Here is a 27,915-nt window from a genome sequence, read left to right as displayed (position 1 = left end):
TCTGTGTGGACCTCCTCTTCCAAATTTTTTAATTGCTTCCATTGCTTCCTATTTGATACTCAGGCTTGGGGATTTTGCCTGTCTGGGAGACTTGCCATTCAAGGAAAGTTGATATTTCTCCTTTTGCTTTCCATAAATGTAATCATAAGGTGCTGTCTGTTTTCTCTCCCTGCACTCCAGTGACTTTGTACCATGTGAGCTGGAGAGAGAGACAGAAGGTATCAGAAATTATTATTTGAAAACTTAGATAATAAACAGTAAGGAGACACATCTATCCTTTTTGTGGTAGGGGAGGATGAGTGTGGTAGAATGAGTTAAGGCCTCACATGAAAAGAACATGACAGATTAGTGATTTAGTAAAGGTGCAGGCTTAGATTTTATTTACTATTTGAGCAGTATGCTTTATGTCAGCCTCATTGTGTTTTGTTCGTGCTTTTCATACTTGTTTAGCAACATGCTGCAAATAATACCAAATATTAATAATGTCAGGGTGATGTGGGGAACTGCAGGAGTTTGAAAAAAGCAGTTTGTTTCCCTATTTCAAGAGAGTGACAGTGCTGGTGATGGGATCTTAAGGCCTCTCTTTTCACAATTAAGAACATTTTGAATATTTTTGCAGGAAAGTGTAACATCTTTACTGGGTGTCTTGCAGCATTGTGATGTGAGGTTTGCTGTCACAGGTGTGTAGTGGTTTTGCTCAAAGGACGATGAGACAGGTTTATATATGTGAAGTTTTACTAATGTTTTTTGTAGCTGATGGCACAGCTAGATAGTGAATCATAGTGAAAATTATTTCCAAATAAATATAGAAACATAAGAAAGGAAAGCGAGAAGAAAGGGAAAGACAAAACTGTTCCAGCAGCCAGGTGGAAAGAGAAATGACAGGTAGTGCAGACAGGCATGCTCTCCAGAACAGCAGGTAATTCTCTCCTGTGTAATACTTTCCCCGTATTTGCTGTGTTATCTGTAGTTTCACATCAAGACTGTCGCAAACTCCTTACCAGCTCTTCTTGGTTATGATATTACTGTCAGTTGAAGGACACTTTGGTCAGTGGATGGTGCTGTGTGCTAGCTGGTTGCTGAGCTGTGTCCAAAGGTATTATTGGTTCCTCCAGTGTAAATCAAAAGCTACAATCATGAGTAGAAGAGGGGAAAGGAAACATGATTCTTGCATGTAGAAAATCCGCAGAGGCTTAAGGACAACACGTAGTCACCAACATGGTTAAAGTGAAGTTGTCTATTAACAATTCACACTTGCTTTATAAAGAGTCCTTGTTTATATAACGATATCTTGCAGGTGGCTATATCTTAGCCACAAATCCTGTTCTCACAGAACTTCTGCTGGCTACATCATTATCCTGTTATTCTTTTCTGCTGCCAGCTCCCTTGTCTTTTTCCCATAGCTCATCTTTCAGTAACCTTGCAACTGGGTCTCAAGGCCCGTAGCTCACTCTGGCTGAAGCCAAATAGTCAGGATTGCTCACGTCTGTTTTCTTCCAGACAGTTTCCCAACATATCCCCCTTTTTGTTTTTCAGCAATCCTGACTTACTTCATCATGCGAGATAACATGCTAATGATACATTGCCATAAACTACATACTAATAACACAAAAGCAATAATAACATACTAATAATCAAAACCAATAATAACAAATATAATTGATAAACCTTGTCTAATTAAATCTCTAAGCTATCCCCATATCCTTAAGTGATTTAACCATTCATTTAACCCAGTATATGCAACAGTTAATTTTTTCATGTTATCTTAATCAATCACTTTTGGTTGTGAATTGACTCTGAATGATCAGATAAATTCATGCAATACATTCCATCAAAGTCTTCACAAACATAACCTAAAAGCTAACAATAAAAAGTCAGTGGCAGCACGATATTGTAAAAGTGCATGTCTGACACTATCAACATCTTTTAACATCTTGTATGTTAAAATACCAGAAGTTAAGGTCATCTGCTTAGCAGTGCAACAGAATAGCACAATCAACAATCAACATAAAGACCAGAGATCCCATAATCAACATATAAACGATCACATGAATTACAACATTAACAAAAGCCTGTTATCAATACAACACAATACGAAAAGCACATTTCACACTGCGGTGGAAGGACTTAAATACCTTTTTAGTATGAGGAAGGTCTGGTGTCCACTGGCGCGTAGAGCCAAGGGGGTAGGGGAGGCTTATCCGACAAAAATTCGTTGGGGGGCCCCAAAAGCGGCCCCAGACCCCTCCCGGGTCACGGCACAATGGAGTCCTGGTTTCCTCCATGGTCATCAAATTGAGGCCGAAAAAGGTCTAATAAAATTGTTTAGAGACAGAATTCCAAGCCTTTAAACAGCAAAGGCACACTCCCCCCCCCCCCCCTCTTTTTTTTTTTTTTTTTTTTCTCTGCTGTGGTGTATGCAGCAGGGCTCATTTTCTGAGCAGCAGCAGTGTCAGTGGGGGTAGAGACAGCAGCTGCAGCTGTAACAGACACTGGCAAGGCTCACCAGCCGTATCTGAGTTGTGCCCTTGTGTGAGGGGGGCGAGAAGTGGCTGTGGAGGCAGGAGCAGGGGTGCTCTCTGCACGAGGAGCAGCTCCCACTCTCCACAGCAATTCTCGGCCTCCGAAAAGGCGTGCTCAATCTCATGACTGTGTTTTGGTTTTGTTTTTTTTTTTTTTTTACTTCTCACCAATATATGAGAAAAATTAACAACAACCACTAGAAGATTCAAAAATGAAATGCTATTGCTACTAAAATCTGGTGAAGTTAGCCTGAAAAAAAAATGAAGTGGTACAATCTCCCAAACCAAAATTGCGAGTATAATTACCAACCAAGTTTTTTATCTCTGTATGAAATACCAGTGCACCATGCACCACAATATACATCAATATTGAGGACTATATTGCAATGATGGTCCTTAAGCAGCTTTATCTGCTTCTAGCATTTGCTCAGAAGCTTCTAACAATTGGGATGCTGTAGCACCTTTTGGGAGTAGTCCTAATGCACGTTTAGTTTTTTCATTAGCGTTGTCATATGCTGACATATAAAAAAATTTGTTTTCATCTCTTCTGACAAATCCAGATGTGATGTTATTGCTGAATATAAGCAACCCACAAATTTTGAATATGGCTCTGCCCCCCCCTGTTTAATATGTGTAAAAGAGGGGGTTGCTTGTGCAGGATCATGCACAGTTTGCAAAGCTTTATACACCAATTCTTGTGAAAGTTGTAACACTTCAGTTTGAAACCACGCCTGCAAATCTGCACATACAGCACCGAGTAACATTTGTGCTTGCACTCCGTATAATGCATCGGTGTTCTGTCTAGGAATCACAGCTTCGTTTTCACACAGCATTTGCCATTTATGATGAAATTACAGTTGTTGAGAAGGAGTTAACAGAGTATTAATGAGCATTTTTGTGTCATATGGAGTCAACAACTGAGCAGTAAAAAGATGTTGCAAAAGAGATTGAGTAAATGACGATTTCAAACCGTACTGCGTAATGGCAGCTTTGGCTTCTTTTATCATTTTCCAATGTAACGCAACCCATTGACCTCCTCCTCCTGGTCCCACAATCACTGGTAAAGCCATCGGACCCATACTGGGAACCATTTCTCCTTCAACTATAGCATTTCGAATAATTCCCTTCCATCCAGTTACCAGATACACACTCCCACCTCCCCCACTATCCCCCCAACCACCCTCCTCTCCCCATGTTGGATCTGGAAGAGGTGGAGCAGTGGGTGTTAAAGGGCTAAGGGGAGTAGGAGCAGGAATAGGGAATGGATCAGGGGGTAAAAAGGGATTAGTGCCCCTGGGTTGTTTGGGATGTTCCCCGGAGCAAAAACTAGGGTTTTTTTCCAGGGGTATACTCATCCTTGGTCTCCAGTTCTTCAAGTTTTTTCAGCAGTTCCCTTAGTTGCTTGTCTCCGAGTCCCAGTTCTTTTCCTTGGTTTTTGCTCTATAGCAGGCACTGATGGTGTTGACAGGAGAAGTGGAGGATTAATTGATGGCAACTGTGGTCAAGAAGAAAAATCAGGCGTCGGAGGTGGAGAGGAAGGCAGCGGTGGCAGAGCGGCTGGGAGCCGCTGCAGGCGGGCAGGAGGGGGGGTCTGCATTCCAAGATTCCTCACCTGTGTTCTCTGGCTTCTCTCCCTCTGGGTCCTCCGACAGTTCTGGTGGTGTTTTCAGTCACTTTTGGTTTTGCTTCTCAGTCCCATTTTTGCTTTTCATCCAAACCCCAGGGTCAAATGGCACAATTGTCTGAGCTTGAATCAGTACAGCCCCTTCAGGTGCTGGTGGGGGTTCTTTAGGTGTCTCAAATAACTGTTTAGAGGTCAAGTCCATATTTTGAGCATTCATCGGCATTGGTAGATCAGGCGTTAAGGCAGCAAACGCTGAGGCTGCTGCTGCCCTCTCACTTTTCATTTCTTTTAAGGTTTCTCTAATCAATTTCCAGAGTGTGGCTAAGCGTCCTGCCTCCTTATCTCCATCGCTAATTTCATCCCAGAGGGCAGTACCTATGGCTTCCCAAGTAGGTAACTCAAAAACTGTACCCATCGAGGGGATCAAGCCTCTATCCTGTGCCCATTTCAGCAATTCTCGTAAGGTCCTGCCTTCGTATGATAAACCTCTCTTAGAGAGAATACATTGGAGGAGCTTAACTACTGGCTCTTCTTCTTTAGAGAGTGTAGACCCCATCTCCTCCCCAGCTGCTCACCTTTTTCCTGGTGAGATTCTTCAGTTCCGAGGTACCTCTTTCGTTCCGTAGCCGGGCACCAGCTACACAGAGCCCGGGGCAGCAGTCTCCTTTCGACTGGCTTCTCCGCTCCTGCCGCACCGTTCCTTCGGTCGGCTTTCTCGCTACCCTCTCATCCCAGCTGTCTTCATCGCTCCTGGAAGCAACAGCGAGAGGGTCCCTGTTCGGGCGTTAAATGTAGAAAATCCGCGGAGGCTTAAGGACAACACGCAGTCACCAATATGGTTAAAGTGAAGCCGTTTATTAACAATTCACACTCGCTTTATATAGAGCCTTTGTTTATATAACGATATCTTGCAGGTGGCTATATCTTGGCCACAAATCCTGTTCTCACAGAACTTCTGCTGGCTACATCATTATCCTGTTATTCTTCTTTTCTGCTGCCAGGTCCCTTATCTTTTTCCCATAGCTCATCTTTCAGTAACCTTGCAACTGGGTCTCAAGGCCCGTAGCTCACTCTGGCTGAAGCCAAATAGTCAGGATTGCTCACATGTCTGTTTTCTTCCAGACAGTTTCCCAACACTTGCACTAGTGGCAGTCACTTGCTCTGGGAGCTTACCTTAACACTCCAGATGGTAAGTGTAACAGGATGGTGAGAAGAAGAAAGGAAACGTGCTTCCCAGAGAACAAGAGCAGTTGAGTATAAGGGCAAGATAGGTGGGCTGCAGACATATGTAAAGGGCAAAGGGAGGGAAGACAAAGTGTATCCACAAGGATCCAAAACCCGGTAGGGAAGAGCACTTTTTATCTGGGTCTCATACAGTAATCAAATAAAAGGAGGTCATCTCTCTCCTTCTTACCATGTTGTGTAGAAGAACTGGCTTAGGCACCTGTCTCCAAGAGAATGTTAGCTGCTGGAAAACTTTGAAAAGCAAGGTCAAATCACTTCAGGCCAAAATAAAGATGCAGAGAATGCTTTTTCCCTCTCACTGTTAGATACCAAGCTGCTTTGTATGTACTGCTGAGAGCTGATGATTATAGAATGGGCATGTTGCCATACTAATAAAAGCTGCTTTGATTTTGAGACCCAGGCTATTAACTCTTCACAAAGACCTCTGTTAACTTTCAAGTATCTTTGTTGTGTGCTTCATTGTGTTGTAATTAAACACTATCTCTTGGCTGGTATTTTGCTCTGGACAGCTCAGGCAGGTTCCTGCTGAGCATTGTTCTGTGAATCCTGCTTCTAGGTCAGTAGCTCACTTTTGTATTATCTGGAGCACCATTTCAGTACAATCTGTTACATAGCCTAGTCAACATTAGAAAATGCCTGTACAGAAAAGCAGTGCACTGATCTTGTATTAATGATCCAAGTAGTCCTTTCAATTCCTGACTTTTAGGACTTTTAAACCAGCTAGTTTGACTACTTCTGCCAAAGATTATCTGCAGTTTACAGTGCCTCATGTTTAGGACTAGGTTATGAGAGAGGAATCAAGCTAATTCCAAGAGGATTAAGAGATGCCTTTTGGATTTTCTGGAAACTGATACCCAAGCTAGCGTGCCTTTTATTTCTGATGGTTCCTTTTCAACTTACTTAGTCTTTGTTCCAGTTTTTAATTATCATTTTCTACATAAAATATAAAAATTATTTACAAAGTAATCACTATGATTGAACTCAGTGACTGGGATAGTCACTTTCCTACCTGTATAATCAATATTTATGCAGACTTTCTCTCCTGTCCTTCTGACTGTACAGTTAGTTGAAGTATAGGTGCAGAGGGATAAATTCCTCATTACACCCCTTTATGTACAGAAAAGAATTGAAGAGGAAGAAGGGAAAACCATATTCATCTTCTAACACTTCAGAAGCAGTGGACCTAATAAGTACACTGCTCAGAACTCTTTCGTGGTATTTCCTAGTGAAATTTTAGACTTACATAAGCGTTAAAATGAGAAGCAGTCCAACAGTTTAGTCTAAATGAAATACTGATTTTTATTTTTACTTTATTTTAAAATATTGCACATCAGCATATGGCTATTCTGACACTCCCTGTATCTGTGTGCCTTGATACTTGGTTACCTCAAGGGCTAACTGTTGAAAGGGGCATTTACAGTTCCTTTCTCAGGTATAATACCTGGTTTTATTAGATAATAATAAAAAACATATTTACTCAGGTATCCAAGTCTTATTTTTCCTCATTTTCTGTTGTACTGCATCTGAACACAAAGGGTGACACAGATTTATTTATTTATCAAGGTAGATCATCACTTCTTCATTATCCCCTGTTCCTCTTGCCAGTTTAAAGAGCTGTAAAGTCCTTATATGAAAATTTTCCCTTTTAAGGGGATTTCCTTCACTATCTGCTTAAAATCACGACCTAAATGTGAAAGAGTACTGTAATGGAAGCAGTAACAAAAATACTAAAATAAAGTTTCCTTATTGCAGCCATCATTATAGTTTTATGAGTAATTCAAGGATAATAAATTGCTGCATTGCTTTGTTTAACAGGATCTGCTTTAGATTTGCATTTTAATGATGTGAACATCACATCCATAGATAGAGAAATCAAAGATCAAGACGGCAGTGACCTTGGATTGCCAAGTAAGAGCTCCAATTTGTAGAATTATTTAAAATACCTTTCTTCCTTACCTTTCTAAATTTTTACTCATCAAAATAGTTAACAACAGCAAAGACTTTAAAGAAAAGTGCTCAGTTTTGTACCAGCTGTTTATCTTTGTGGTCCAAAAAAGTCTTATTTTGCAAGGGATCAGTCTAGTGAATACTTTGGAGGGTTTTTAACACTCTTAATGGCTTGGGCCCATGAGCATAATAGTTGATGGAAGGACTTCTATGCCTTTAAAGAAAGGCATTAAGCTTGAGCTTGGCTGCCTGCATGCTGGGCACTGCTAACGTCCAATAGCAAGCAGTATGTGCTCTGGGTACCCACAGGCACTTCCATAGTTAGGCGGTTGTTGAGAGATAGAGTGGGGAGAAGGAGCTAGCAACCTTTATGTCTAGTACTTGTGAGTTAAGAGCTTGATCTTTCTATGATTCTAACCTGGAAGGAGCAATTTAGTTGAAGGTCTGTTGGGAAGTAGTCAGCCATTTGACCTCTTCTGGGAAAGGAGAGGAAGACAGCAAAGGAGAGCAGTGCAGGGAAGAGAGGAAGGATGAAGGGTGGGTGGAACATCAAGAAATTAAATTGCCACCTTTTCATAATGAAAGTGGAAAAGGGAAAATAATCAAGAGGAGAAAAAAAAGGTAGCGAAAACTGAGGAACTATGATTCCATTATCTTAGTCCTTTGGGAATCATGAAGCAAGAGAACAGACACTTTTTTGTACTGCTTTCCTTTTTTTTCCTGGTATCTCTTTTGTTTGCATTTCTTTGAAGGAGGTCTACAGTCATCAATAAGTTGGTTGTGCATATGTGTTCAGCTTCCACTTGGGCAAACAAAACCATATTCTTTCATGTCTTTCTTTCCCTGTGGCCCTAGACAAGAAGGATAAAACAACTGTATCTACACCCTGGTTTATTATTGCTTATCATTGCTTTCAGGAGAAAAGTTTGCATGGGCTCTCCATGGGCTGTGGTTCTTTGGTCAGTATCCACCTGCTCTGACTTTGTCCTGTCCACAGATTGCAGGGAAGTACCTACTTGTACAGTAGTCTTTTCCAAACCTTCTATGGGCTGCAGAGAGGCTGCTCTAGAGAAATCTCTGCTCTGGAGACAGGAGCACTTCCTTCCCTTCCTTCTTTTCTGACCTTCACTTTTGCAGGGTTGCTTCTCATGCTTTTTGTTACTTTCTCCTCTGCCTGTATGGCATTTTTCTTGCCTTTTCTTAAGTATGTTTTTCCAGAGGTGCCACAAAGTACGGCTGAAAGACATGGCAGTGTCCTGCAGTGGGTCCTCTGGAGCTGGCCAGTGCTGGCTGTGTCTGCCACAGGGCAAGCCCTGGCCTCTCCTGGGCACCCCCTGCACCAAAATATGAAATATCTCCTGGGCACCCCCTGCCCTATATAAAATGCATGCTGACTGTATTTCCCAAAACGCAAAAAGTGCAACTGGTTGTTGAGAATACTGTAAGAACCAGAAAAAGGAATATTTTTTCTGCTGCTATGCCATACAGTGTTTCTTTGGTGACTTCACCTGTATTATATATGTTGGTTGTTATATATCTGTCCTGTATCTTACTATATAGTCATGAGGCTGACCTTGGTAACAAGTATTTACAGATAGATTTTTTAAGACATTGTGCTAATGCAACTTAAAATGAGCATCCCTGTCTTTTTGTTTTGAAATACTTCTAAAAGGAATGTTTTCTCTGATCACATGAATTCATCTTTTTTAAGCAAAACCAGAAAACTATAATCATGACCCATCATTTTTTGACTCCTATCTTTTTAAAAGAAAAGGTGATGTCATTTTTTGTTGATATTGAAACAATATTGATTAATAAAATCTTCATAATAAATGCCAAACTGTTTCCTGACCATAAGATGCACTGCATCCTGTGCACTTTTATTCAAGTAATTGCATGATTGGAGATGCTTTTTTTCATACCTATTTTTTATTTTTATTATTACTATTATTATTATTATTATTATTATTGTTGTTGTTTAGGGAAATTGTGAGCAGTGCATTTGTTTGACTCAATTATTATTAATTTTTAGTTTGTTTCAAACTCAGCTCTCATAGAGAGTTAAGTACATTTGATATATTAAGTTACTGAACAAAAGCAAACGTGTATAGAGGAAATAGAGCTATGTCTGATTTACTAGTGGATGTAATCACTAGTATGATTTACTGTGAATGATTTTCAAGGTATATAGTCTCACTTGTTTAACTCTAGTTTATGTATTACAATAAAAGCCAAAGTTTTCATAATCCTTTAATTTTCAGTCTTTTTCCAATTCCATTAGTTGCTGGTTGTAAAAATAAATATGTCTGCATACTGCTTTGGAACAAATACTTTTTGTTTGGTTGGTTTGTTTTGTTCTGTTGTGTTTTTTTTTTTTTTCCTAATGCACATACAGGTCAAAGATTACTGGGAAGTTCAGCACCTATCAGTATACCAGGTTCTCTTGTTCGTTCCTCATCTTCACATTCATCATCATCCCTTTCAACCTCTCCACTCAGTTCTCTTTCACAATCGCTGTCTCAGTCCTTTGTATCATCCACTACGGCTCCTCACCCCCAGCAGCCTCAGCCTTTGAAGATAGAACATAGCATGTTAGGCACCGCAGCCTCTTCTCACAACTCTTTAGGTAAGTAAGAGGAAGGCTGCACTTTATGCGTTGTAAGAGGGAACTCAATGGCAGGTAAGAAATGTTCGGTTCAAGGCTTTGCATGGTTTTTATGACTTAATCTGGACAGCACAGCTTGGCTATTGTAATTGTTAACAGTAGTGATAATGGAGTTATATGTATTACATGGGAAAAAGTTAAAGGACTGAACTTCCATTCTTAAGGAAGAGGTCTTTGTAGAGGAGATCTCTACAGAGGCATTTGAAAAGGGTAAAATACAGCAGTTGACATACAGGCAGCACGAATGCATTTAAGCTGCATCATTTTACTAAAGGAAAACACAAAATAGAGATAAAGGAAGAATCAAAATGATGAATGAGCTTCTAGGAGCAAAGCTTTTTGTATATAAATTTCTACTTTTCCTTCTTTTGTGGCTTGTACTTTCATTTATTAGAAGTGGCAACAAAGAAAAACATGTAACTCTCCTGAATTGTTCTAAATACTTTAAGCATTTCTCAGACTGTTGCATTTCTGAAGGTACTGAAATACTGTGATGGGTCTTGCAGAGAAAAGTATAAATTTTGTGTATGTGGCCACATCTATTTTATTTAGTGCATGAAACATTTTGCAGCAGTGTGTGCAGAGTGATTATTTTTTCTTTGTTTTACAGGTTTAAGTGGTGTTACAGGGAGCATTTGGGACTTTGTAACTGGGAGTTTCTCTTCTAGTCCATCCCCGCTACTAAGCAGTGGCCTTACCCCCTCAATAAGTTCAAACACCAGTGGGTGTTTGACTCAAATTAGGCAGGAACTTGATGATGCCAAGAGAAAACTAAAGCACTGGGAAGAATCCTGGCAACAAGTCAAACAGGTATGCTACCTTATGGTAATAAATTAAACAGATTTGTTTTGTTTTAAACAAACAAGTAGCTCCTATTGCTTTTCCTTTTTATGTATCTTCTTATCATTGGACCCAGATTTCTAGTACTATCTGTCAAATAAATGTTTTCCCCATCCTCAGAATGAGCTAGTGGAATAAAAGAAATTGAGCTTTTTAAAGGGCAGGTTTTTTTTGAAAGTTTATCTGCCTCTAGACTGTGGCACTTAAACATATCCAGGGTAGAGCTGAACAGCAATGTATATTGATGTTTAAGTAACTAAAGACATACATTCGCTTCCATACCTCTTTCAGATAATAAACACAAAGAAATAGAGGCTTGCCATCAGCTGTGGTTATAGAGTGTACCTGGACAGTATCTAGCCATCAGCAGTCAAACTGATGTTGATAACTGCTGGTGTAGTGCCTTTTCTGTAGAACTTTCCTTCCACTTGTGTTGTCTTCTCTGTGTCAAGGAGTAGCTAAATAGCTTTACTAAATTCTTATGTTTTTTTATGTTTCTTGACATTAATTTATGAATTTAGCATTTAAAATGTGTCTCAGTTATAGAACTCTGTAAAAGCTTCTGGTTGTTTATGGACAAGTAACAGTGATAATATGTAAAAATTATGTTACGACAAAACAAGAAGAATTGATAATTGGAAGGGAGGATAAGAAGGGACAAGCATTAAATTTGACAGAAAATGCATTTTTATGTCTAAAATGAGAGATTACAGGCATCAGTGGAGGCTTTTGAATTTGCTCTTCTGTTGTTAATTTAAAAAATGTATTTTTTTGTATTCTTGAAATCTCTTTCTCTCAGGCATGTGATACATGGCAAAAAGAGGCTCAAGAAGCAAAAGAACGTGCTGACATTGCAGATGCAGACAAACAACTTGCTCTTCAGAAGAAAGAGGAAGTGGAAAATAAGTTAAAAAAGCTGAAGGTGCAATTAGCTGTTTCTCTATCTACTACATTACCATATGTGAAAACCTATGGAGATACAGAGAAGATATCCTTGCCAAAGCTTCGTTCCTTACAAAATCGGCTGCACTTGGATTTGGAAATAATAGATGAGGTGAGTTTCTTCATCTGCAGAACTATTTTTGATTAACTGAAACTGATGTTTTAGTAACCTTTAATGACATACTTATGCCAGGTTTAATTTCAAAGAGCAACATTGCTCTCAGTGTTAAGTTTTTCTTTTAAAGAATAAAGGGCGGTTTAGTTTTCTCAACCTGATGGATTCTTCTGAGTTTTTGATCAACTACCAGAACAGGTTACAAATGATTCAGATAAATCATTGGGGTGATTAAAAAAAATATTAAAGCCAGCTTTTACCCCCAATGTTTTGGGCACGACTTAAGTAAATAATAATTATTGCCCCAAATTAATTAAAACACTTACATGCTTTTTATTTGTATGGTAAGTGATGAAGTTTGCTCCTTGGAGTTGTGCAGTCATAGAATTTTCAGCATTGGAGGGGACCTATAAGATCATCTAGTTCCAACCCCCCTGCCATGGGCAGGGACACCTCCCACCAGATCAGGTTGCTCAGAGCCCTGTCCAGCCTGGCCTTCCAAACTCCCAGGGATGGGGCTTCTCTGGGCAACCTGTTCCTGTGTCTCACCACCTTTATGGTGAAGAACTTCTTCCTAACTTCCAATCTAAGTTTCCCCTTCTCCACTTTGAATCCATTCCCCCATGTCCTATCCCTACCTGACATCTGAAAAAGTCCCTCCCCAGCTTTCTTGTAGCCCCTTCAGATACTGGAAGGCCACAATGAGGTCTCCTCAGAGCCTTCTCCAGACTGAACAACCCCAACATTCTCAGTGTCTTCCCAGCAGAGGTGCTCCAGCCCTCTGATCATCCTTGTGTCCCTTCTCTGGATGTGCTCCAGCACCTCCATGTCCCTCCTGTACAATGGGCTCCAGGTGCAGGACTCCAGGTGGGGCTTCATGAGAGTCAAAAGAGGCCAGTACAGACTTGGAACATAGAATTACTGACATTAGAAGGGACCTCTGAAGATCGTCCAGTCCAGCCCGCAGCTGGTACGGTCAGCTTGAGCAGGTTGCTCAGGGTCTTCCCTGATAGTGTACTGGGACAGTCTGCTATATTCTAGTACCTATATGAGTTCAGCAGTGTCTTCTCTGTCTCATTGCATATCCTGTCTTGTGCCATCTGTATCAGTATATCAGTATGAACTACAGCCTTAAAAACCACAAAGCAAAAAAAAAAAAAAAACAACCATGAAACCAACTAAACAAAAAACCTCTCTTTAGAAGAGTTTAAAACGTGATATAAATCTGTCAAATGAAGTAGGTGGACAAGGGTGAGACTTGCTAATTACCAGTCTCCTGTTATAAAGTAACTTTACAGGATTCTTGATTGGATTAGAGACCACTGTTGTTTTCCTCCTAATTGATTTTAAAGAGAAGCAAAGGAGTCATGGAATCTCTTAACAAAAGTCATTACATCCTGGAATGGAAGTCATCTTGGCCAGGTTAGACTGATCAGAAAGAACCCTTACCACTTCTTCAACTCCTCAGTTTCTCAGGTTTCCTTTACCACTGTGGCCTCTTCTCACCTACTCTTCTTTCCAGGAGAAAGTTGCTGTTTTAGGCAGTGTCACATTCAGCATTCTAGGCCCTTCTTTTAGTCCAAACCATGTCTTCTTCAAAAATTATCAGAGCTTTTATATACTTAGAATTTATTTTTGCTCCTTAATAGGCTTGATATGGCTTATTTGCCACTTATTGGCTTATAAGACATATGATATGCCTTAAGTAACATTTATTTGCAGTTGTAACATCCTCCCTGATCTTTATTCCAAGTATTGCACATTTAGGATACTTCCATTTTGTCCTAATGCATATATCTCCCATGGCATGGCAAAATGTAACTGATTTGAAATAGCAAAATGAGAGAGTATGACAATGAAAAAGGCTTATTTCCTCTATTTTTTGTTTTAGTTTGTTTTTGCCTTTTCACATCACTTATCCCAATTACACAGGAAAATGTCAGTCTAAGGGTTCAGTCCTAGATACTTGTGTGTGCTCTGTCCTGATGATTCTCAACTCTCAACCTGTCCTACCAAAACTACTAATTTTTGTTGTTGAATTAGAAGTTTATTCTGGACAGCTGAGTTTAAAGCTTCTAGAATGCAACTGTATACTTTGGATTGGTTTTTACGGAGTGCAATAATCTTGTTACAGGTAATTGTTCAGCTTCAGTCAAAGAAATGTATCATATGTCTTGAAGGTGATCGTAGCATTATCCTGAATCCATGTCAACATTACGTACTTTGTGATGACTGTGCAGCTACACAAGAAGAATGTCCCTGCTGCGAGAAAAAAAACAATCTGTGGTAACATACAGGTGTAGTACTCGTATCATGTTTATGCATTAAATAATTTTATGGTTTTTTGTTTTGTAAAAGGATTATATCACTCATAATTACTCCATTTAATAGTGTCAAGGGGATTTCCATTTTAGTTTGAGAAACTTAGTTGCTTTAGAGAACATGACTTTCTCAGCTTTACATATCAGCTTCAGTCTTGAAGTTCTTTTATTCCCCCTTAATCCCACCATGACCTTTTCTGACTTCCAGTTACATACTTAGTGCACAAACTACTTCAGTTCCTTTGCACTGTAATCACTTTGTATAACTCTTGCCATAATGCCCAAATTAAGTGTTTATACCTGTTATTTTAATTAGCAGAAGATGGATACATAGATGTAGTAGCTAGTAACTACACACTCAACAGTACAGCTCATCCCATTGCCATGTCTGTTGTGTGTGGAATGCCAGAGACAGTATTTTGGAATCAGTCTAATGCTATCTTTACTTAGATGTTTATAAAACTCTGATTAATATAAAGGTACTTTTCAATTACTGTGTTTTGTTAGAAGATATGTTGTAAATTGCTTCAAGCTGCTTTCTAGGTCTTACATTTATTTTTTTAATATGCAATAATATGATGTGTTATATGGTACTGTGAATTTAAATACTTCATATGGTTTTACTGTTAAATCACAGAATGACTAGGTTTTACTACCACTTGTAAGTTAACTGCATACTGTAGGATTTATAAATGTACCAGCAGAGATGAAAATAGTGAGGCACATATGCTTTCATATTCAAAGACATGTTTTCAATTTTGTAAAACATATGAGTTTTAGGAAGTAACTATGCATTTGAATGCCTCCCTTAGCTTGGATGTTTGTAGTCTTAAAGTTTTTGTACATCCCCTAACCTGGGTGATACACATTGGGAACAGATATATATATATTACCAAGTGCCTATGCCCAATATCCTACGGAACGACAGAAGACATAAAAATTTTAAAATTGAAGATAACTCCTATTGCTTAATTTTGTATTGAACAGTTTGACAGTGACTGGAGTATGTCTTTTGCTTTTATTAGTATTCTAGAATACACTTTTTTCAATAATGAAGTAATGCCTGTTTAAAGAAAACTACAAAATTATTTCAGTATGTAATCAAGCAGTGGCACTTTGACACAGCGTTTGTTTTAAAAAGTGGTAATATCCTTGCTTGGGAACTTACTGAATTGGCAACGTGCAGTTTAAAATGAGGAGTTTATTAGCTACTGCATGTTCACACCATATAATTTTACTTTTCTTACATGGAATAATTGCTTGCATTACTGTTTTTTCTCTTAAATTCAGATGTAACACTTAGTACAGCTTAGATTGATTGAAATGACCTTCTACTGTGCTTTGTGTCCTCATATTACTGTATTCAGTACAAGAAGTTGAGTTCACACAGGCAGCAAAGAGATAATCTATTTAAAATTCAGTCATGCTAAAACGAAAAACAAGATGTAAACTGAAAATCTTGTCAAAACAGAACTTTTAGAACTGTTTCAGCATTAAATAAGGGGCCCATGCCAAAAGTACTGAAATGACCATTTCGTTTGGGTTTTAGCATTCTTTGTGCAAAGGCTTGAGTTAGTAAAAAAATCATTAAACATTTTCTGTGAGAACTAAATGTACAGGCTTGTCACTGCATTCCTAAGACATGCTGATCTGCAGGAATGTTGGAGACCTCCTGGGAAGGGTGAAGTAGGATAAGAGATACATTTCCACTTGCTTCTGCTTCAAAATTTTGTCTGAAGATAATTTTAAAGACCAAAGTTAGGTTTAATAGTGTGATTTTCTGACTCTACACCAGTTTCTCTAAGCTGTTTGTACTGAGAAATATATAAAATTGGACTGTATTTGCTTTTACAAACACTTTTTTTTTCCCCTCAAAATAAGATACTGCTGTTCTAAAGGTGTAGGCAGCTTTTGACTTATAAAGCAAGGAACTTGTTTTTAGAAGAACTAAGTTTGGCTGTCATAGAATGTATTTTTTTTAATCTCTGCAGTCTATGACAAAAACTGACTTTTGAACCTGAACAACACTTTGGACTAAAGAAAATTATTTATATAAGCATTGGTTTTTTTTTTTTCAACAGTGAGCAAATCAAAGGGTAAGGCATAATTAGAGCTTGAAACTATGTTACTTGCTTTTCAAACAAGCAGTTATTTTAGACACAGGTTTAGTATATTTTTACCTAGTGTGGAACAGCATTCTGCAACTGGTGTGCTCACAAAAATGTTTTGAAATACCTTAGTGAAAATTTTTGCTTTGGTAGTTTAGAAGAAAAAACTTAAGCCACATTATGCTTTCGTATACAGCCATTTGGTGTTTGTTACCCACAAGATACAAAATGTGGTTTTGTGATATCTTGTCAAAATTATTTGTTGTTCATGTGTATTTTAGGGTATCTGCCTATGTCCTAGGGCTAATTTTTGGTGTCCTTTTTTTTTTTTTTTGGTAGTAACAGATTTTCCTAATCTCATGACACAAAAAAAAAGGAATGTAAACAATACTTGGAGTGTGAATCATCACTTTAACATTCATAGTTTATATGTGCTACATTTTTAGAGGAAATTAATATATTTAGTCATGCTTTTTCTTGTATGTTTTGTGTTTTACAATGATGAATCTTGAAAATAATGATGTGTGTACTGAAAATTTCACAGGTGTTCTTGTGTAAGTTTATTTGATGCTGAATTACATACGCATTTTAATAATACTGAATTACTATTTTGTGGAGAAGGAAAAAACCATGCCAAAGACACATAGCTATGTGTGAAATTTCCTGACTGGGCGGCTTGCTGTAATTAAAGATGAATCCTTAGGTTGTCACTGGAGGATTCAGTGACCATGCATCATCATGCATGGCAGTCATATGAAAAGGATACAGTTGTTCTTCACAGAATTCTGCTTATGAGGACTTACTAACAAAGGTTTCTTATATTAAAGCAAGTTAACTGCAAATAGAAATAAATATGTTCTTCTACACAAGAACTGGAGTGGAGTGTAAGGAAAATGGAGTGTAAGGAAATGGAGTGTAAGGAAACATGTACTGTTGACTAGATATGACTATTTGGAAGAAGTCCAGAGTGAAACCTGACCTTTGTAAGTATTCATCCTTGTACTATACACACTATCGAGAAACTGGATACATTAATATTATATTTTAGCAAGACTATGATATGGTAATTTGCTTAATTAATGAAATACATGAAAACAAACTAAACAGATTTTCAAAATTAATTTTGGTATTCGACAATGTTCTGTGATAATTTACGCAAGAATATATTTTTAATATGAATGCCATTATGTTCTCACAATTATTTTTGCCTGGGGAATAATAGATTAAAATTGTGATTTCTCAGGGTTTTTACAGTTAGGAGCTGTAATTTAACCAGAAGTACACTAATTACAGTTAGATCCCAAGCTGCATGTTACAGGCTTATTATTAATTTTTGTTGAATAGCAGATTATTGAAGACATACTTGTTTTGTTCTGTATTGCCATTCAGAGTATCCTACTATTAAATACAGGTAGTAATATTATTACCATCACACTGTACTTGTGTAACTGTGGTCATCATCTGACCCTAAATAAATATGGAATTTATACCCATATTAATTTATGGAAGCTGTTAATGTTTTGAGTGTACAGACAAATGATTTAGTAATTGAAATTATTCTTAATGCAAAGTATTATTTATAATGCATACTCATTTACTAGTAGTGAACTGTTTAAAAATGTTAACAGTTAAAATTTTCTACACTATAGCATTTGTGCAATGGTTTACAGAAGTTGTGGAATTATTTTTATTATGAACATGGAAATAAAATTTTGATCTTTCTTTCTGAGCTACACTGTGTTTAGCGACTCAGAAAATTCCCATATATGTTTTCCCTCTGAAATCTAATTGTGGCATTCCTAATCATTTCAGAGTTTCAGCCGCTGGAATTGACATGCATAGAAAGAAGTCTAACAAATATGATACAAAAAATTGATTCAGCAGAATGGTCTACCAGACAGAGATTATCAGAGTAATTACAATGTAATCACTTTTCCATTCCATTCCTCTCTGTACCACGTGTCCTAAGAACATGCAGAATGGCCTACTGGTCTGGAGCTATTGTCACTCTGTTACAGAGTTTTCTGTCCCTAACAGTGGAAACGAGATGCTGTTTAAGAGAAGCACGTAAGTCTTGCCTCTTTCTGTAGTCCATGCCTCTCATATCCTCCAGTGCTAGGGATACTAGAAACGGCAGCCTATTTATGCTCACTTTATACAAAATGGTAGCATGTGACATACAGCAACCATGTTTGTCATCTAGGCACAGTCCTTCCTACCACCATGGCCGCACAGCATGAAGTGTACTCCACAGTACTTCTGAAGAGGGGGTGTTGTGGACGGTGTTCTATAAACTACATTTAGGAAAAAGTCGTTCTAGGATGGAACATCCTAGTTTCTCATTCTACAAAGTTTCATTGTAGGTACTTGGTATCAGTGGATCCTCAGAGATGATGGACTCAACAATATGAGGTATTTTTAAGGTTTTTTCTCCCTCCCTCTCTCCTCCCTAGGGTGAATTACTTTTTTACTTCTAAGAGTCAAGTTTTCCTTTCAGCTTTGCTGCCCGAGCAGGATGCGGAGCAGTAGCATGAAGGCTGTGTGGTTTATGGTTCTGGCCCCGAGATGGGTTGACTGGCATATACTGTGGCTGTGCAGGGTTCTCTCCTCCAGCAGTGCTGCAAGGTTGGAAGCTTTTTCTGCCCCCAGCGAGAGTGTTGCTTTGATGCTAAGAATGTGATCAAAATCCTGTCTATTAGTCTTAATGCTGTTTTTAAGCACTGAAAAAGATGAGTCTCTGGGTTGAAAAGATGAGTCACTTTTGTAGCTGGCCTGTTATCCTCAACACCTCCTCAGCTCTCTCCTGTACCTCATTCTTGTTGAATTCCTCTCCTTTGTCCTGTGAAACCTTTTTAATGTGCTTACTGATGATTGGTTTGTTTGTTCCCCAGACCGCAGTGCTGTGAGAGTCTGGTGCTGCTTGGTGGGTGCCCCTGGTGTGGGTTTGGCTGCTGAGCCTCCTTTGAGCAGGCGTCACGCAGGCAGAACTAGCGGCTGCTCAGCTTTAAGGAGTGTGACTGCACAGCAATGCCGCCCAGCTTTGCTCGCAGCACTGCGCACCGTCTGGCTTCTGGCATCATAAAAATAAGCTAAACATTAATTGCATGTAAGTTGCAAGTGTTATTTAACAAAAAAAATTAAATAGGTAAATACAAATTTTGATTTTTCATTCAATATATATTTTAAGTTTCCATTAAATAAACCTTATTGTAGTTATATTTTAAATTTTAAAATTTTATTTAAATAGAAATTTTGAATATAATTTTGAAAACAGTAAACCAATGGTGCTCTTCCTGTTTTTTGCCAGTGGCTAATCGGCAGGCGCCGAGGCTATTCTGCTCTCCCGACAATAGGACCCATGTCTGAATAACAGCAGCGGGAAAGTGGCGGAGCAGCGCTTTCATTACTTCAGAGAGGTGATGGGCGCGTTACCTTGTAAGGAAAGGGCAGGCAGTCCCGCTTCTGTCAGGCCAATCAGCAGGCGCTGGTGATGTCCCGCCCTCCAGCTGATGGAAGAGCTGGCCCTGTAGAGAGCGAGGGGGTGGGTGCAAGCAAAAGGGGTGGGAAGGCAGAGACCAATCAGCGAGTGCATAATATCATGAAGAAGGGTGGGCCAGGGGAAGCTGAACTAATGAGAGCCCTTCTTCCCCGGGACGGGCAGCCCCTAAGCAGCAGTATCTCCATAGTGTAAGGAAAGGAAGACAGCGAGGAGACAAAATGGTGTCCTAGAGCGGCGGATCAGTAAATGGTCGCTGGGGACAGTGGCATGGGGGACAGCGAAAGGCTTGCAGGGGGGCTGGGAACAGCTGGAAGAGATCCGCTGAAACTTGGGGGACCTGGAGGGTGGGAGCAGGGGTGGTAGCAGAAGAAAAGGTGGGGGGGACAGGCTTGGAGGAAGAAGAGGGCATGCAGAGAGAAGATGGCGGCTCCCAGTGGAGCGATGGCAGCTAGGATGGGGATTTCTTGTAACTAGAGACATAGCCCTGTGGGCAAAAATGATTTGTGTGGGGCTGGGGGTGGTCATGAGGCTGCGGTACAGGGACAGGGGTCAACCATCGCTGTTCAAGAGCTGCAGGGGGAGGAGGAAAGGGAGGCAATCACAGGGTGAACAAAAAAGGCAATAAAGGGGAGGGAGGGCCTGGGGCAGGGGAATGGAGGCGAGGACGGGGTAGAATAAGAAACAACAGTGGGGGTGGGGTGGGGGGGGCCGAGGTGGGGGAAGCAGGTGGAGTGGGGTGAGGGGGCTAGTGGGGGCTGTCCCACATGTACAAAGGGTTGGCCTCAGAGCTCCATATAATCGGAGGTGTCCACACCCAAAGGTGGCAAGGTGTGCATCATGCAGTGAGCGTATCTGTACACAGGGGTTCAGCTCAAACGGTGTCTTTTCTGTATGAGGGGGTGTGTGCAAATGAAAAGATCAAAGCTAGATGTGCCTTTACTCCGTGGAGGTGGAGGGTTTTATACACGAGGTAGGGTGTGCTTGCAATTATTGAGCAAGGTTTGTCACACGGGGCATGTCCACAAGCCACATGGTGGAGATTTTACAGGTGGAAGTGGACACGGAGAAGGTGCCCCGAAGAAAGTGTGTGCACTCCAGGGGGCATGGCTTAAGGCAGCAGAAGGGGGTGCTAATGTCACCAGAGATAACAGCCCTGCTCTTACAGCTGCTCAATTCCCCTGTAAGCCCTGCCCTTTGAACCTTGTCTGTTTCCCACACAAACTGACAGTGTGTGGGGCCTCTTTCCAACCGCCTTTAAACAGGGGGCATGTCTCAGGTCTCCAAAGCCACCCGGTTTTTGTCCACATCTGAAGGGGCTGGGGTTTGCAGCTCGGAGAGAGTGGGTCAATTCACGGGAGGGCAGGTTTAACAAAAAGGGCACACTCCAAAGAGGGTTTGTAGGTTTGGTGTTTTTTTTAGCACCAGGGGGCACGTCCAAAACTAAAGGGCTTAGCTTCCACATAATGGTGTGTCTACTTGGAGGGGGCAGGCTTTGTACACAAGAGGGCTTGTAGATACTACCACTGTGTGGGGTTTGTGTCACCGGGCACAAAGGGGGAGTGTCTACATGCACGGGGAGGGGGAAGGAACCGACCAAGACAAGAGGGTGTGTCTTTCAGGTCATGGGGTGCTTCGACTTGGAGGGGTGGGGTTTGCAAGAGGGAATGCATGTGACCAGTGGGTGAGGTTTGTCATACAGGGGGCGTGCCCATACACCAGAGGGGCCAGGGTTGACATCACACAGGGCATGTCCAATAACAGGATGGTGGGCCATAACACAAAGATGGTGTATCCACACCCAAAGGGAGTGTGTCCTGTTATTTTTGCACCAAAGGGCAACACCACACACCATGCAGGAGCATCGCTTCCAAGTCTTCCAAGTCTTGGGGTGTGTCTATTTGGAGAGGGTGGGGTATATACACAAGAGGGCATGAGCACATGCCCAGTGGGCAGGATTTGTGTCACAGGGAGTGTGTCCACACCCAAAGGAGGGGAGGGGCTTTTACACCTGTGGTGTGACTGTGGAGCAGGAAGCACTAACTGTGCCCATGAGAGGGGTGTGTCTGCATGGCAGTGGGCATGGCCTGCAGCAGCAGAGGGAGGTGCTGAGGTAGCGGGAGATCCAGCTCTGCCATGGACCCCAGGTGGAACAGGAACTGGGGGAGCAGGGCTTGGGGGGGGATGGGACACATACTGACCCCTAGGAACAAGTGGGGATCCACACCTGACCCACAGTCATCTCTCCAGCTCCCCACAGGGTATCCTAACACCCTAGGAGGGACCCAACTGTGCCATAGTGCCCCCTGCCATCCCTACAGTCACTCCTAAATGCCCCATAAAGGCCTTCCCAATGCCCATAAGGAAACCCAGTGACTCAGAGGGGCCTCTGCTTGCCCCCTGCTATCCCTCACATCCCCATAGAGGAACCACCTGCCCCGATGGGCCCCCCAGCCACTTCATAAGCATATACAGTGCTGGAAGGGGGGGCCCTCTTACACCATAAGGCCCTTTAACTGAACACTGAAGTGGCAAAGGGCCTCATAGCACCTTCCAGCTATCATATGGAAAGCCCGAAAAGCTGATAAGGCCTCCCCACTACCCCACAGGGACTCCTAACTGCCTCGCAAAAGCCCTCAGCTGTCCCATAATACCCCAACCTCCCCCCAGAGAACCCCAGTGACCTATGGGGTATACTAACTGCCCACTTGGGCATCCCTGCTGCCCCGTAGTTCCCCATACAGACACCAGTGCCACATTGGGCCTCAGCTGACCCATAGTCACCCACTCAGCCGAACAAGGACCCCTAGTGCCACATAAGGCATCCCAGCTGCCATATAATCCCCCAACCTGCCCCGCAGATACCTCCTGGGCCACACTGGGTATCTCTGCTGCCACATAGCCCCTCAAGCTGTTGCATAGAGACTGAAAGTGCCCCATCAGGCATCCTAAGTACCCCAAATGGGCACCTGTTCTGCCCTTTAGTCCCCTAACCTGCCCCATACAGACCCCCAGTGCCCCACCGGGCATCTTAACCATCCCATATTCCCCATCAGCCCCACAAAGACCCCTCCACTGCCCTAAAGAGATATGCATCCTAACATTCCCAATTAGTATCCATAGCTGCCCAATACCTTGCCAACCTGCTCAACACAGACCTCCAGCACCCCATGGGGTATCATTACTGCTCCATAGGCATCCCTCAGAATGCTTACTTGCAAAGGTGCAGAATGCAAGGCACTGTTAGCATCACCAGACTTGATGCATAAATCAGCCTCTGCAAGTACACTTACCACAGTATCCCTAAATTTCAGTATCACAGCAGAAAAAATGCATCATTTCTATTTAAATCAACGCAAGAAAATGAAATCATCTTAAAACTAAAGATGCTGGCTGGCATCTCCAGCATTAGTGAGTGGGTTGAACTACCACACTCAAGTTCGCCATCACTACAGAATCCCACCATCAGCAACAGATGTGATCCAAATGAACAAGAAGAAATAAAATAATGTCACTGTGCACCTACGACTTTTGGCCCCAAACCACAAATCTACTGCTTGCTCTGCCACAGCTACAGCTCTTTTTGCAAAAACTGATTGCAGAAGAAAGGCTGGAAGCCAGAGATGGCTACTAAGGAGAAAACAATGCTCGCTGGACCTGCAGTCTCTTTCAATCCCAGAGAAAACTTGCCTTCAAGAGACTTATTTTTAAAGGACATTTTCCTGTAAATGCACCATACCTTAGGGCTAAAACAGATTGATTCTTCAGAATCACTCCAAGTGTCATCATTCCTCTCCTCCTCAGAACTCCTTCAAAAACAAAGCAAAATGAGTGGTAGTCTCTAAAATCACAAGTGGTAGGTGTTTGTAAAGTCTCACCTTATTGAGCCTCCTTCACAAAGGTCATCTGTGGCTGTTCAAAATTAAATGACGTGCTGACATTAGATTTGGCAAGCTAACAATTAAACAGTACACACAAACATTTAATATGGACAACTCTACAGATCATACAGAATGAAACTGGCCACAACTGGACCCAAATGGGTGTGGTGACACCACAAGAGTCAAGAGTCACACCTGAGGGTCGGTGTACGGGTGCACCTCTGTGCCTCCTGGAACACTCTGTGTGGCACCTGTGGCTGCAGGTGTCGTTATATTATTTAGAATACAAATCACTATCCACCTTCTCTACCCATCCTGCTCAGTAACACCTCAAATTTCAAGACAGCAAATGCTGTGGTTCTCTTATTACAGGTACCCAACACCCAATTTCCTGGTGACAGGGCTGTAACATTTGCCTCAGAGCATGAGGGAGTGCTGCTTCTCTTGATTTGACCACAAGCACATGGAATGGATGTGGCACAAGGACTCCTCCCCAAAACATACACTTCAGAGGACCTCAGAAAGTCTCTCAGGATCACCCCAGCTTACCCCCTAACCCTCTGTTACTGCAGCACAGCAAAGGGACTCTCATGATGCGCTTTGCAGTGCCAGCCAGACTGCACTGTTAATGCCAAGAAATGCTCCCTGAACACTCTCTGCTGCCCATTTGCCACACAGTTCTGATATAACACAATTAAAAAAACTAAAAGAAGAACAGGTCCCAATCTAGAGTTCATTTATATTAAAAAATTAATTCTATAGGACACAATCCTGTCAGCGGATATGGAGCACACAAATCACAACTCCCCTTACATCCTGACAAGGCCAAAAAGTAACAAATCAGCACACTCACAAAGCTTCTTGTGCTGCTCCTCCTGATGCCTGCACTGAAGTCACCAGGGAGCACAGTCAGTGCTGACAATACAAACCACCTCACGAAAAGGCCACATCATTGTCCTCTTGAGTTCCTCCATAGTTAAGGATCCTACCTCCTCTGTCCACAGCAGGTGCACCCCACATAAATGGAGCAGCTCCTGCCTGCTCAGGACTGGTAACTATGGTGATATCTTCTCTATCACATGCAGGAGCTTCTTCTGTGTTCTCCTGATCTGTTTTTGCTTCCAGCTCTCCAGCAGCTCCTGCCCGCTCAGGAATTTGAAGTATGTTGAGTATGTTGTTACCTTGAGCATCCCCTGCAGGAGCTTCTGCTGTGTCCTCCAATTTTGCCATATACTGACTCAGACTGCACAGAGAAAGAGAGGAAATAGAGTTGGTAAAAAGAACCACATACTGGCATACACCATTCAGCACAACAGATAACACCAACTTATTATCCACCCTACACATATTCATACAAATTCTCAGCATTCTCCTCAGTATTTGTTAAGGGTAATACACACAGAACTCACTGCAGGGCTCTTACCCTAGAGATGCACATTCACACCTTCCAAGTTATTAACTCCTGCTTGGAACATTTTTTCAGTCTGCCTTTTAGGCACACATAACCACCTGAGAGAAGGAACCCCCCCCCCCACAGCTACAAAGCTGTGCATCAGAGCAATGAAGGGCTCTCAGTCAGATCTCCTCTGAAACAAAAGGCTGCTGGTTCCTGGGCACTGCAGTGGAAGTCAGCAAGGACAATGGTGCTGGGCTGGGCGGAGGCTTTACACGCATGTCAGGTTGCCAAGTTCCTCCTCTGCCTACAGACACTTCGGAGAGTTCCTGCTGGGCAGACCTCAGCTCAGCAACAACACTTGAAAGATTCTCTAACAGAGAATCCTGGGCTTAAATTTTCCTCAGCTTCCAAATTAACACTAGACACAGTGTCTCAGTTCTAACCAAACACCAGGTGACAGAATTGCTCTGGTACCCCCCTCCACCCTCCCAAGGGAAGATAAAAGGGGAATAGGGACGAGAGACTTGAAGGTGTGAAAATAAGACTGGAACAGCTCTGCTCGAAGAGGAAGAGACAGGAACACATGGGATGAGGAGCAAGTATCTGCAAGTCTATACAAAAGCCCATCTCCATGGTCACAGTTATAAGTGTCCCAGGGTCCCTTTTAGCAGGGCCGACTCAGAAGAGGGGTCCCCAGCTGCCACCAGCACCTGATGGATTTGGATCTTGCCGAGCACGGGCGAGCTGATGACAAAACAGGAGCCTCTGCCCAAGAGCTCCCAGTGCAGCCCAGCAGCAGGGAAGAAGGGACCAGGCAGGGGCTGCCCATCCTCTGGGCTTTGAGAGAGGCTGGCAGGAGATGGGAGGGAATCCTGAGCCCTGCCTCTTCCACCCCTCACGGGTCCCTCAGGGTGCTACACACCCTCTCTCTCAGGCCTTCCATCGGTACCAGAAAATCAGCCTGGGCCCAAAAACCAGAACACACAGCAACCACACCCATCAGAAGACATCACTGAGCACACCTTCAACACAGCTCTAAACACACCACTAAACCTTGGTGGTGCCACCAACAACATTCCAAAGCCACACTGAGAACTGACCACTTCTTCTAATCAGAAAGTTCAAAGTTTACCTCCAATACCCATGAAGATCAGCACAATCCTCAGTTGTGTTCCCATCAGTGTCTTTATGGGAAATACTGGCACCGTAAAAAAGGAGAACTTGGACCAAATTCAGCTGCCCAACAGAAGCAGCAATCATGAGAGGGGTTCTGAAAGATTCAAAACATTCCTATGAAATGGATCATTTGACACAGACACAGAAACATTCGTTTCATTCCTGCTTGCTCTCAGAAAAAGTCTTTTGCCCATTACATTACAATGAACAAAAGAAAAAGCAGGTTTCATTAGAAGCAACAATAACATGGGAGAGGGAGTCAAAACTCCCTGCATGGTCAGACAGAGCTGCCACTTCAGTGAACATGAGGCTGCTGTGCAGGAGGTGGTTTCTCAAACTGAGGTACTGCTGCCAGACTCACGACACATCTCCTGCCAGACAATGCCTTCTGGACATCCCCAATGCAGAAAGCAGCCCCTGAGGTACCACAGCAGCCAAGCACACACTGCTTTCACACAGAAGGCTCACAGAAACAGCTCCTTCCGAGCGCCCCCCTGCTTTTGGTCAGAGCACATTCCCATGCTTCTCAGCAATCCAACAGAAAGAATACCAACGGGACACATTTGGATAAACCCCTTACCTTTGATGCTGGTCTCAAGCATGCACATCAACTCCTGCTTTCAGGAGAATTTCTACTATCTCTTCCTGACCTTCAGAGATAGCAAGAGCTAGTGGGGTAAAGCCCTCCTGAAAAGTCACAGAAATACATCATGTTAATAATCAAAGTCAAAAAAATCTGTAAATGGAATACTGACACCACTTTCTGGAAGACTTGCTGAAGAAATAGAAACATTTACCTTATTCTTGGCACGATGATCGACATAATGCCTGAGTAACAGCCCCACGAGGTTTTTATTATGAGCCTGGATGGCCAGATGGAGGGCAGCGTGGCCATCAGTGTCGGTGAGATTTGGGTCGGCACCGTGCTCTAGCAGGAAAGCCACACAGTCTTCTTGATGAAACTGTACTGCCTGGGAACAACACACAAAAAAGGGGAAGACTTCCACAATCACATGTCACTCCATCACAGCTCGCCCAGCTTCTGACCACTGGGAAAGAAGAGCACCTGCAAAGATGACCTGACAGGTGCCTGTTCCACTCCAAATCCAACAGGCGTGTTTCCGCACAGCTCTGCGCACAAGAGTCCTGCCAGACACCTCTCCTTTCATGCACACTCAATAAGCCCCTCTTCCAAGAGCAGAACTTCTCCCACTCACCATCATCAGGGGTGTTCTCCTGAGATTGTCAGCAGCATCCAACTGGCAGCGGTGCCTTACTAGAAATCTGACGACCTCTGTGTGGCCGTTTGCAGACGCCAGATGGAGAGGTGTCCTGAGAATTAAACATGGGAGCTTAACACTGACAGACAATAAAAGAACCAAAGCTGTGGCACCACCCAGCCCTGGGGACCCTGCCCAGACCCTGCTGCTGCTGCTGATGCTGCTGCCACCCCGCGCACATCACCCACAGGGCAGGAGAGACCTGGGGAGGCCTCAGCAGCTGCAAGAGAACCCTGCAGGGAGAGCAGGGCCAAGCAGCAGCCCAGCACCTCCAGGAGCACTGGCGCCCACCCAGCAGCTCCCAGCACTGGAAAGCTCTCAAGTTCCCCCTCCCAGCTGACAGGGCACATCTTGCTT

The 27,915-nt window shown here is 42.3% G+C and overlaps 2 protein-coding genes across 21 annotated transcripts in view; one reads left to right on the top strand and one right to left on the bottom strand.

Moving 5' to 3' along the window:
* The window catches only part of UNKL (unk like zinc finger), a 61,305-nt gene extending 43,255 nt beyond the window's left edge, over positions 1-18,050 (top strand). For 3 of the 4 annotated variants that reach the window (XM_071761232.1, XM_071761234.1, XM_071761235.1), the window contains 5 exons: positions 7,207-7,299; positions 9,734-9,964; positions 10,614-10,813; positions 11,643-11,897; positions 14,035-18,050. In XM_071761232.1, coding sequence (XP_071617333.1) covers positions 7,207-7,299; positions 9,734-9,964; positions 10,614-10,813; positions 11,643-11,897; positions 14,035-14,190 — 935 coding nt within the window. In that variant the 3' untranslated portion in view covers positions 14,191-18,050. The remainder of the gene's footprint in view (positions 1-7,206; positions 7,300-9,733; positions 9,965-10,613; positions 10,814-11,642; positions 11,898-14,034) is intronic. The other variant, XM_071761233.1, reaches the window with a different exon arrangement.
* Positions 18,051-23,548: 5,498 nt separating this feature from the next.
* LOC139803945 (ankyrin repeat domain-containing protein 7-like) overlaps positions 23,549-27,915 on the bottom strand; it is a 226,787-nt gene continuing 222,420 nt past the window's right edge. For 16 of the 17 annotated variants that reach the window (XR_011729225.1, XR_011729220.1, XR_011729228.1 and 13 more), the window contains 7 exons: positions 27,496-27,610; positions 27,076-27,249; positions 26,859-26,965; positions 26,235-26,372; positions 24,696-24,949; positions 23,704-23,737; positions 23,549-23,634 (listed from right to left, as the gene is read on the bottom strand). Coding sequence is in view for 4 of the 17 variants with exons in the window: in XM_071760617.1 (XP_071616718.1) it covers positions 26,873-26,965; positions 27,076-27,249; positions 27,496-27,610 (382 nt within the window). In the remaining 13 variants the exon portion in view is untranslated. The remainder of the gene's footprint in view (positions 23,635-23,703; positions 23,738-24,695; positions 24,950-26,234; positions 26,373-26,858; positions 26,966-27,075; positions 27,250-27,495; positions 27,611-27,915) is intronic. The other variant, XM_071760616.1, reaches the window with a different exon arrangement.

This window comes from Heliangelus exortis, chromosome 17, assembly GCF_036169615.1.
Source record: "Heliangelus exortis chromosome 17, bHelExo1.hap1, whole genome shotgun sequence".
Classification (NCBI taxonomy): Eukaryota; Metazoa; Chordata; class Aves; order Apodiformes; family Trochilidae; genus Heliangelus; species Heliangelus exortis.
This window is presented reverse-complemented; position numbering and strand designations above follow the sequence as displayed.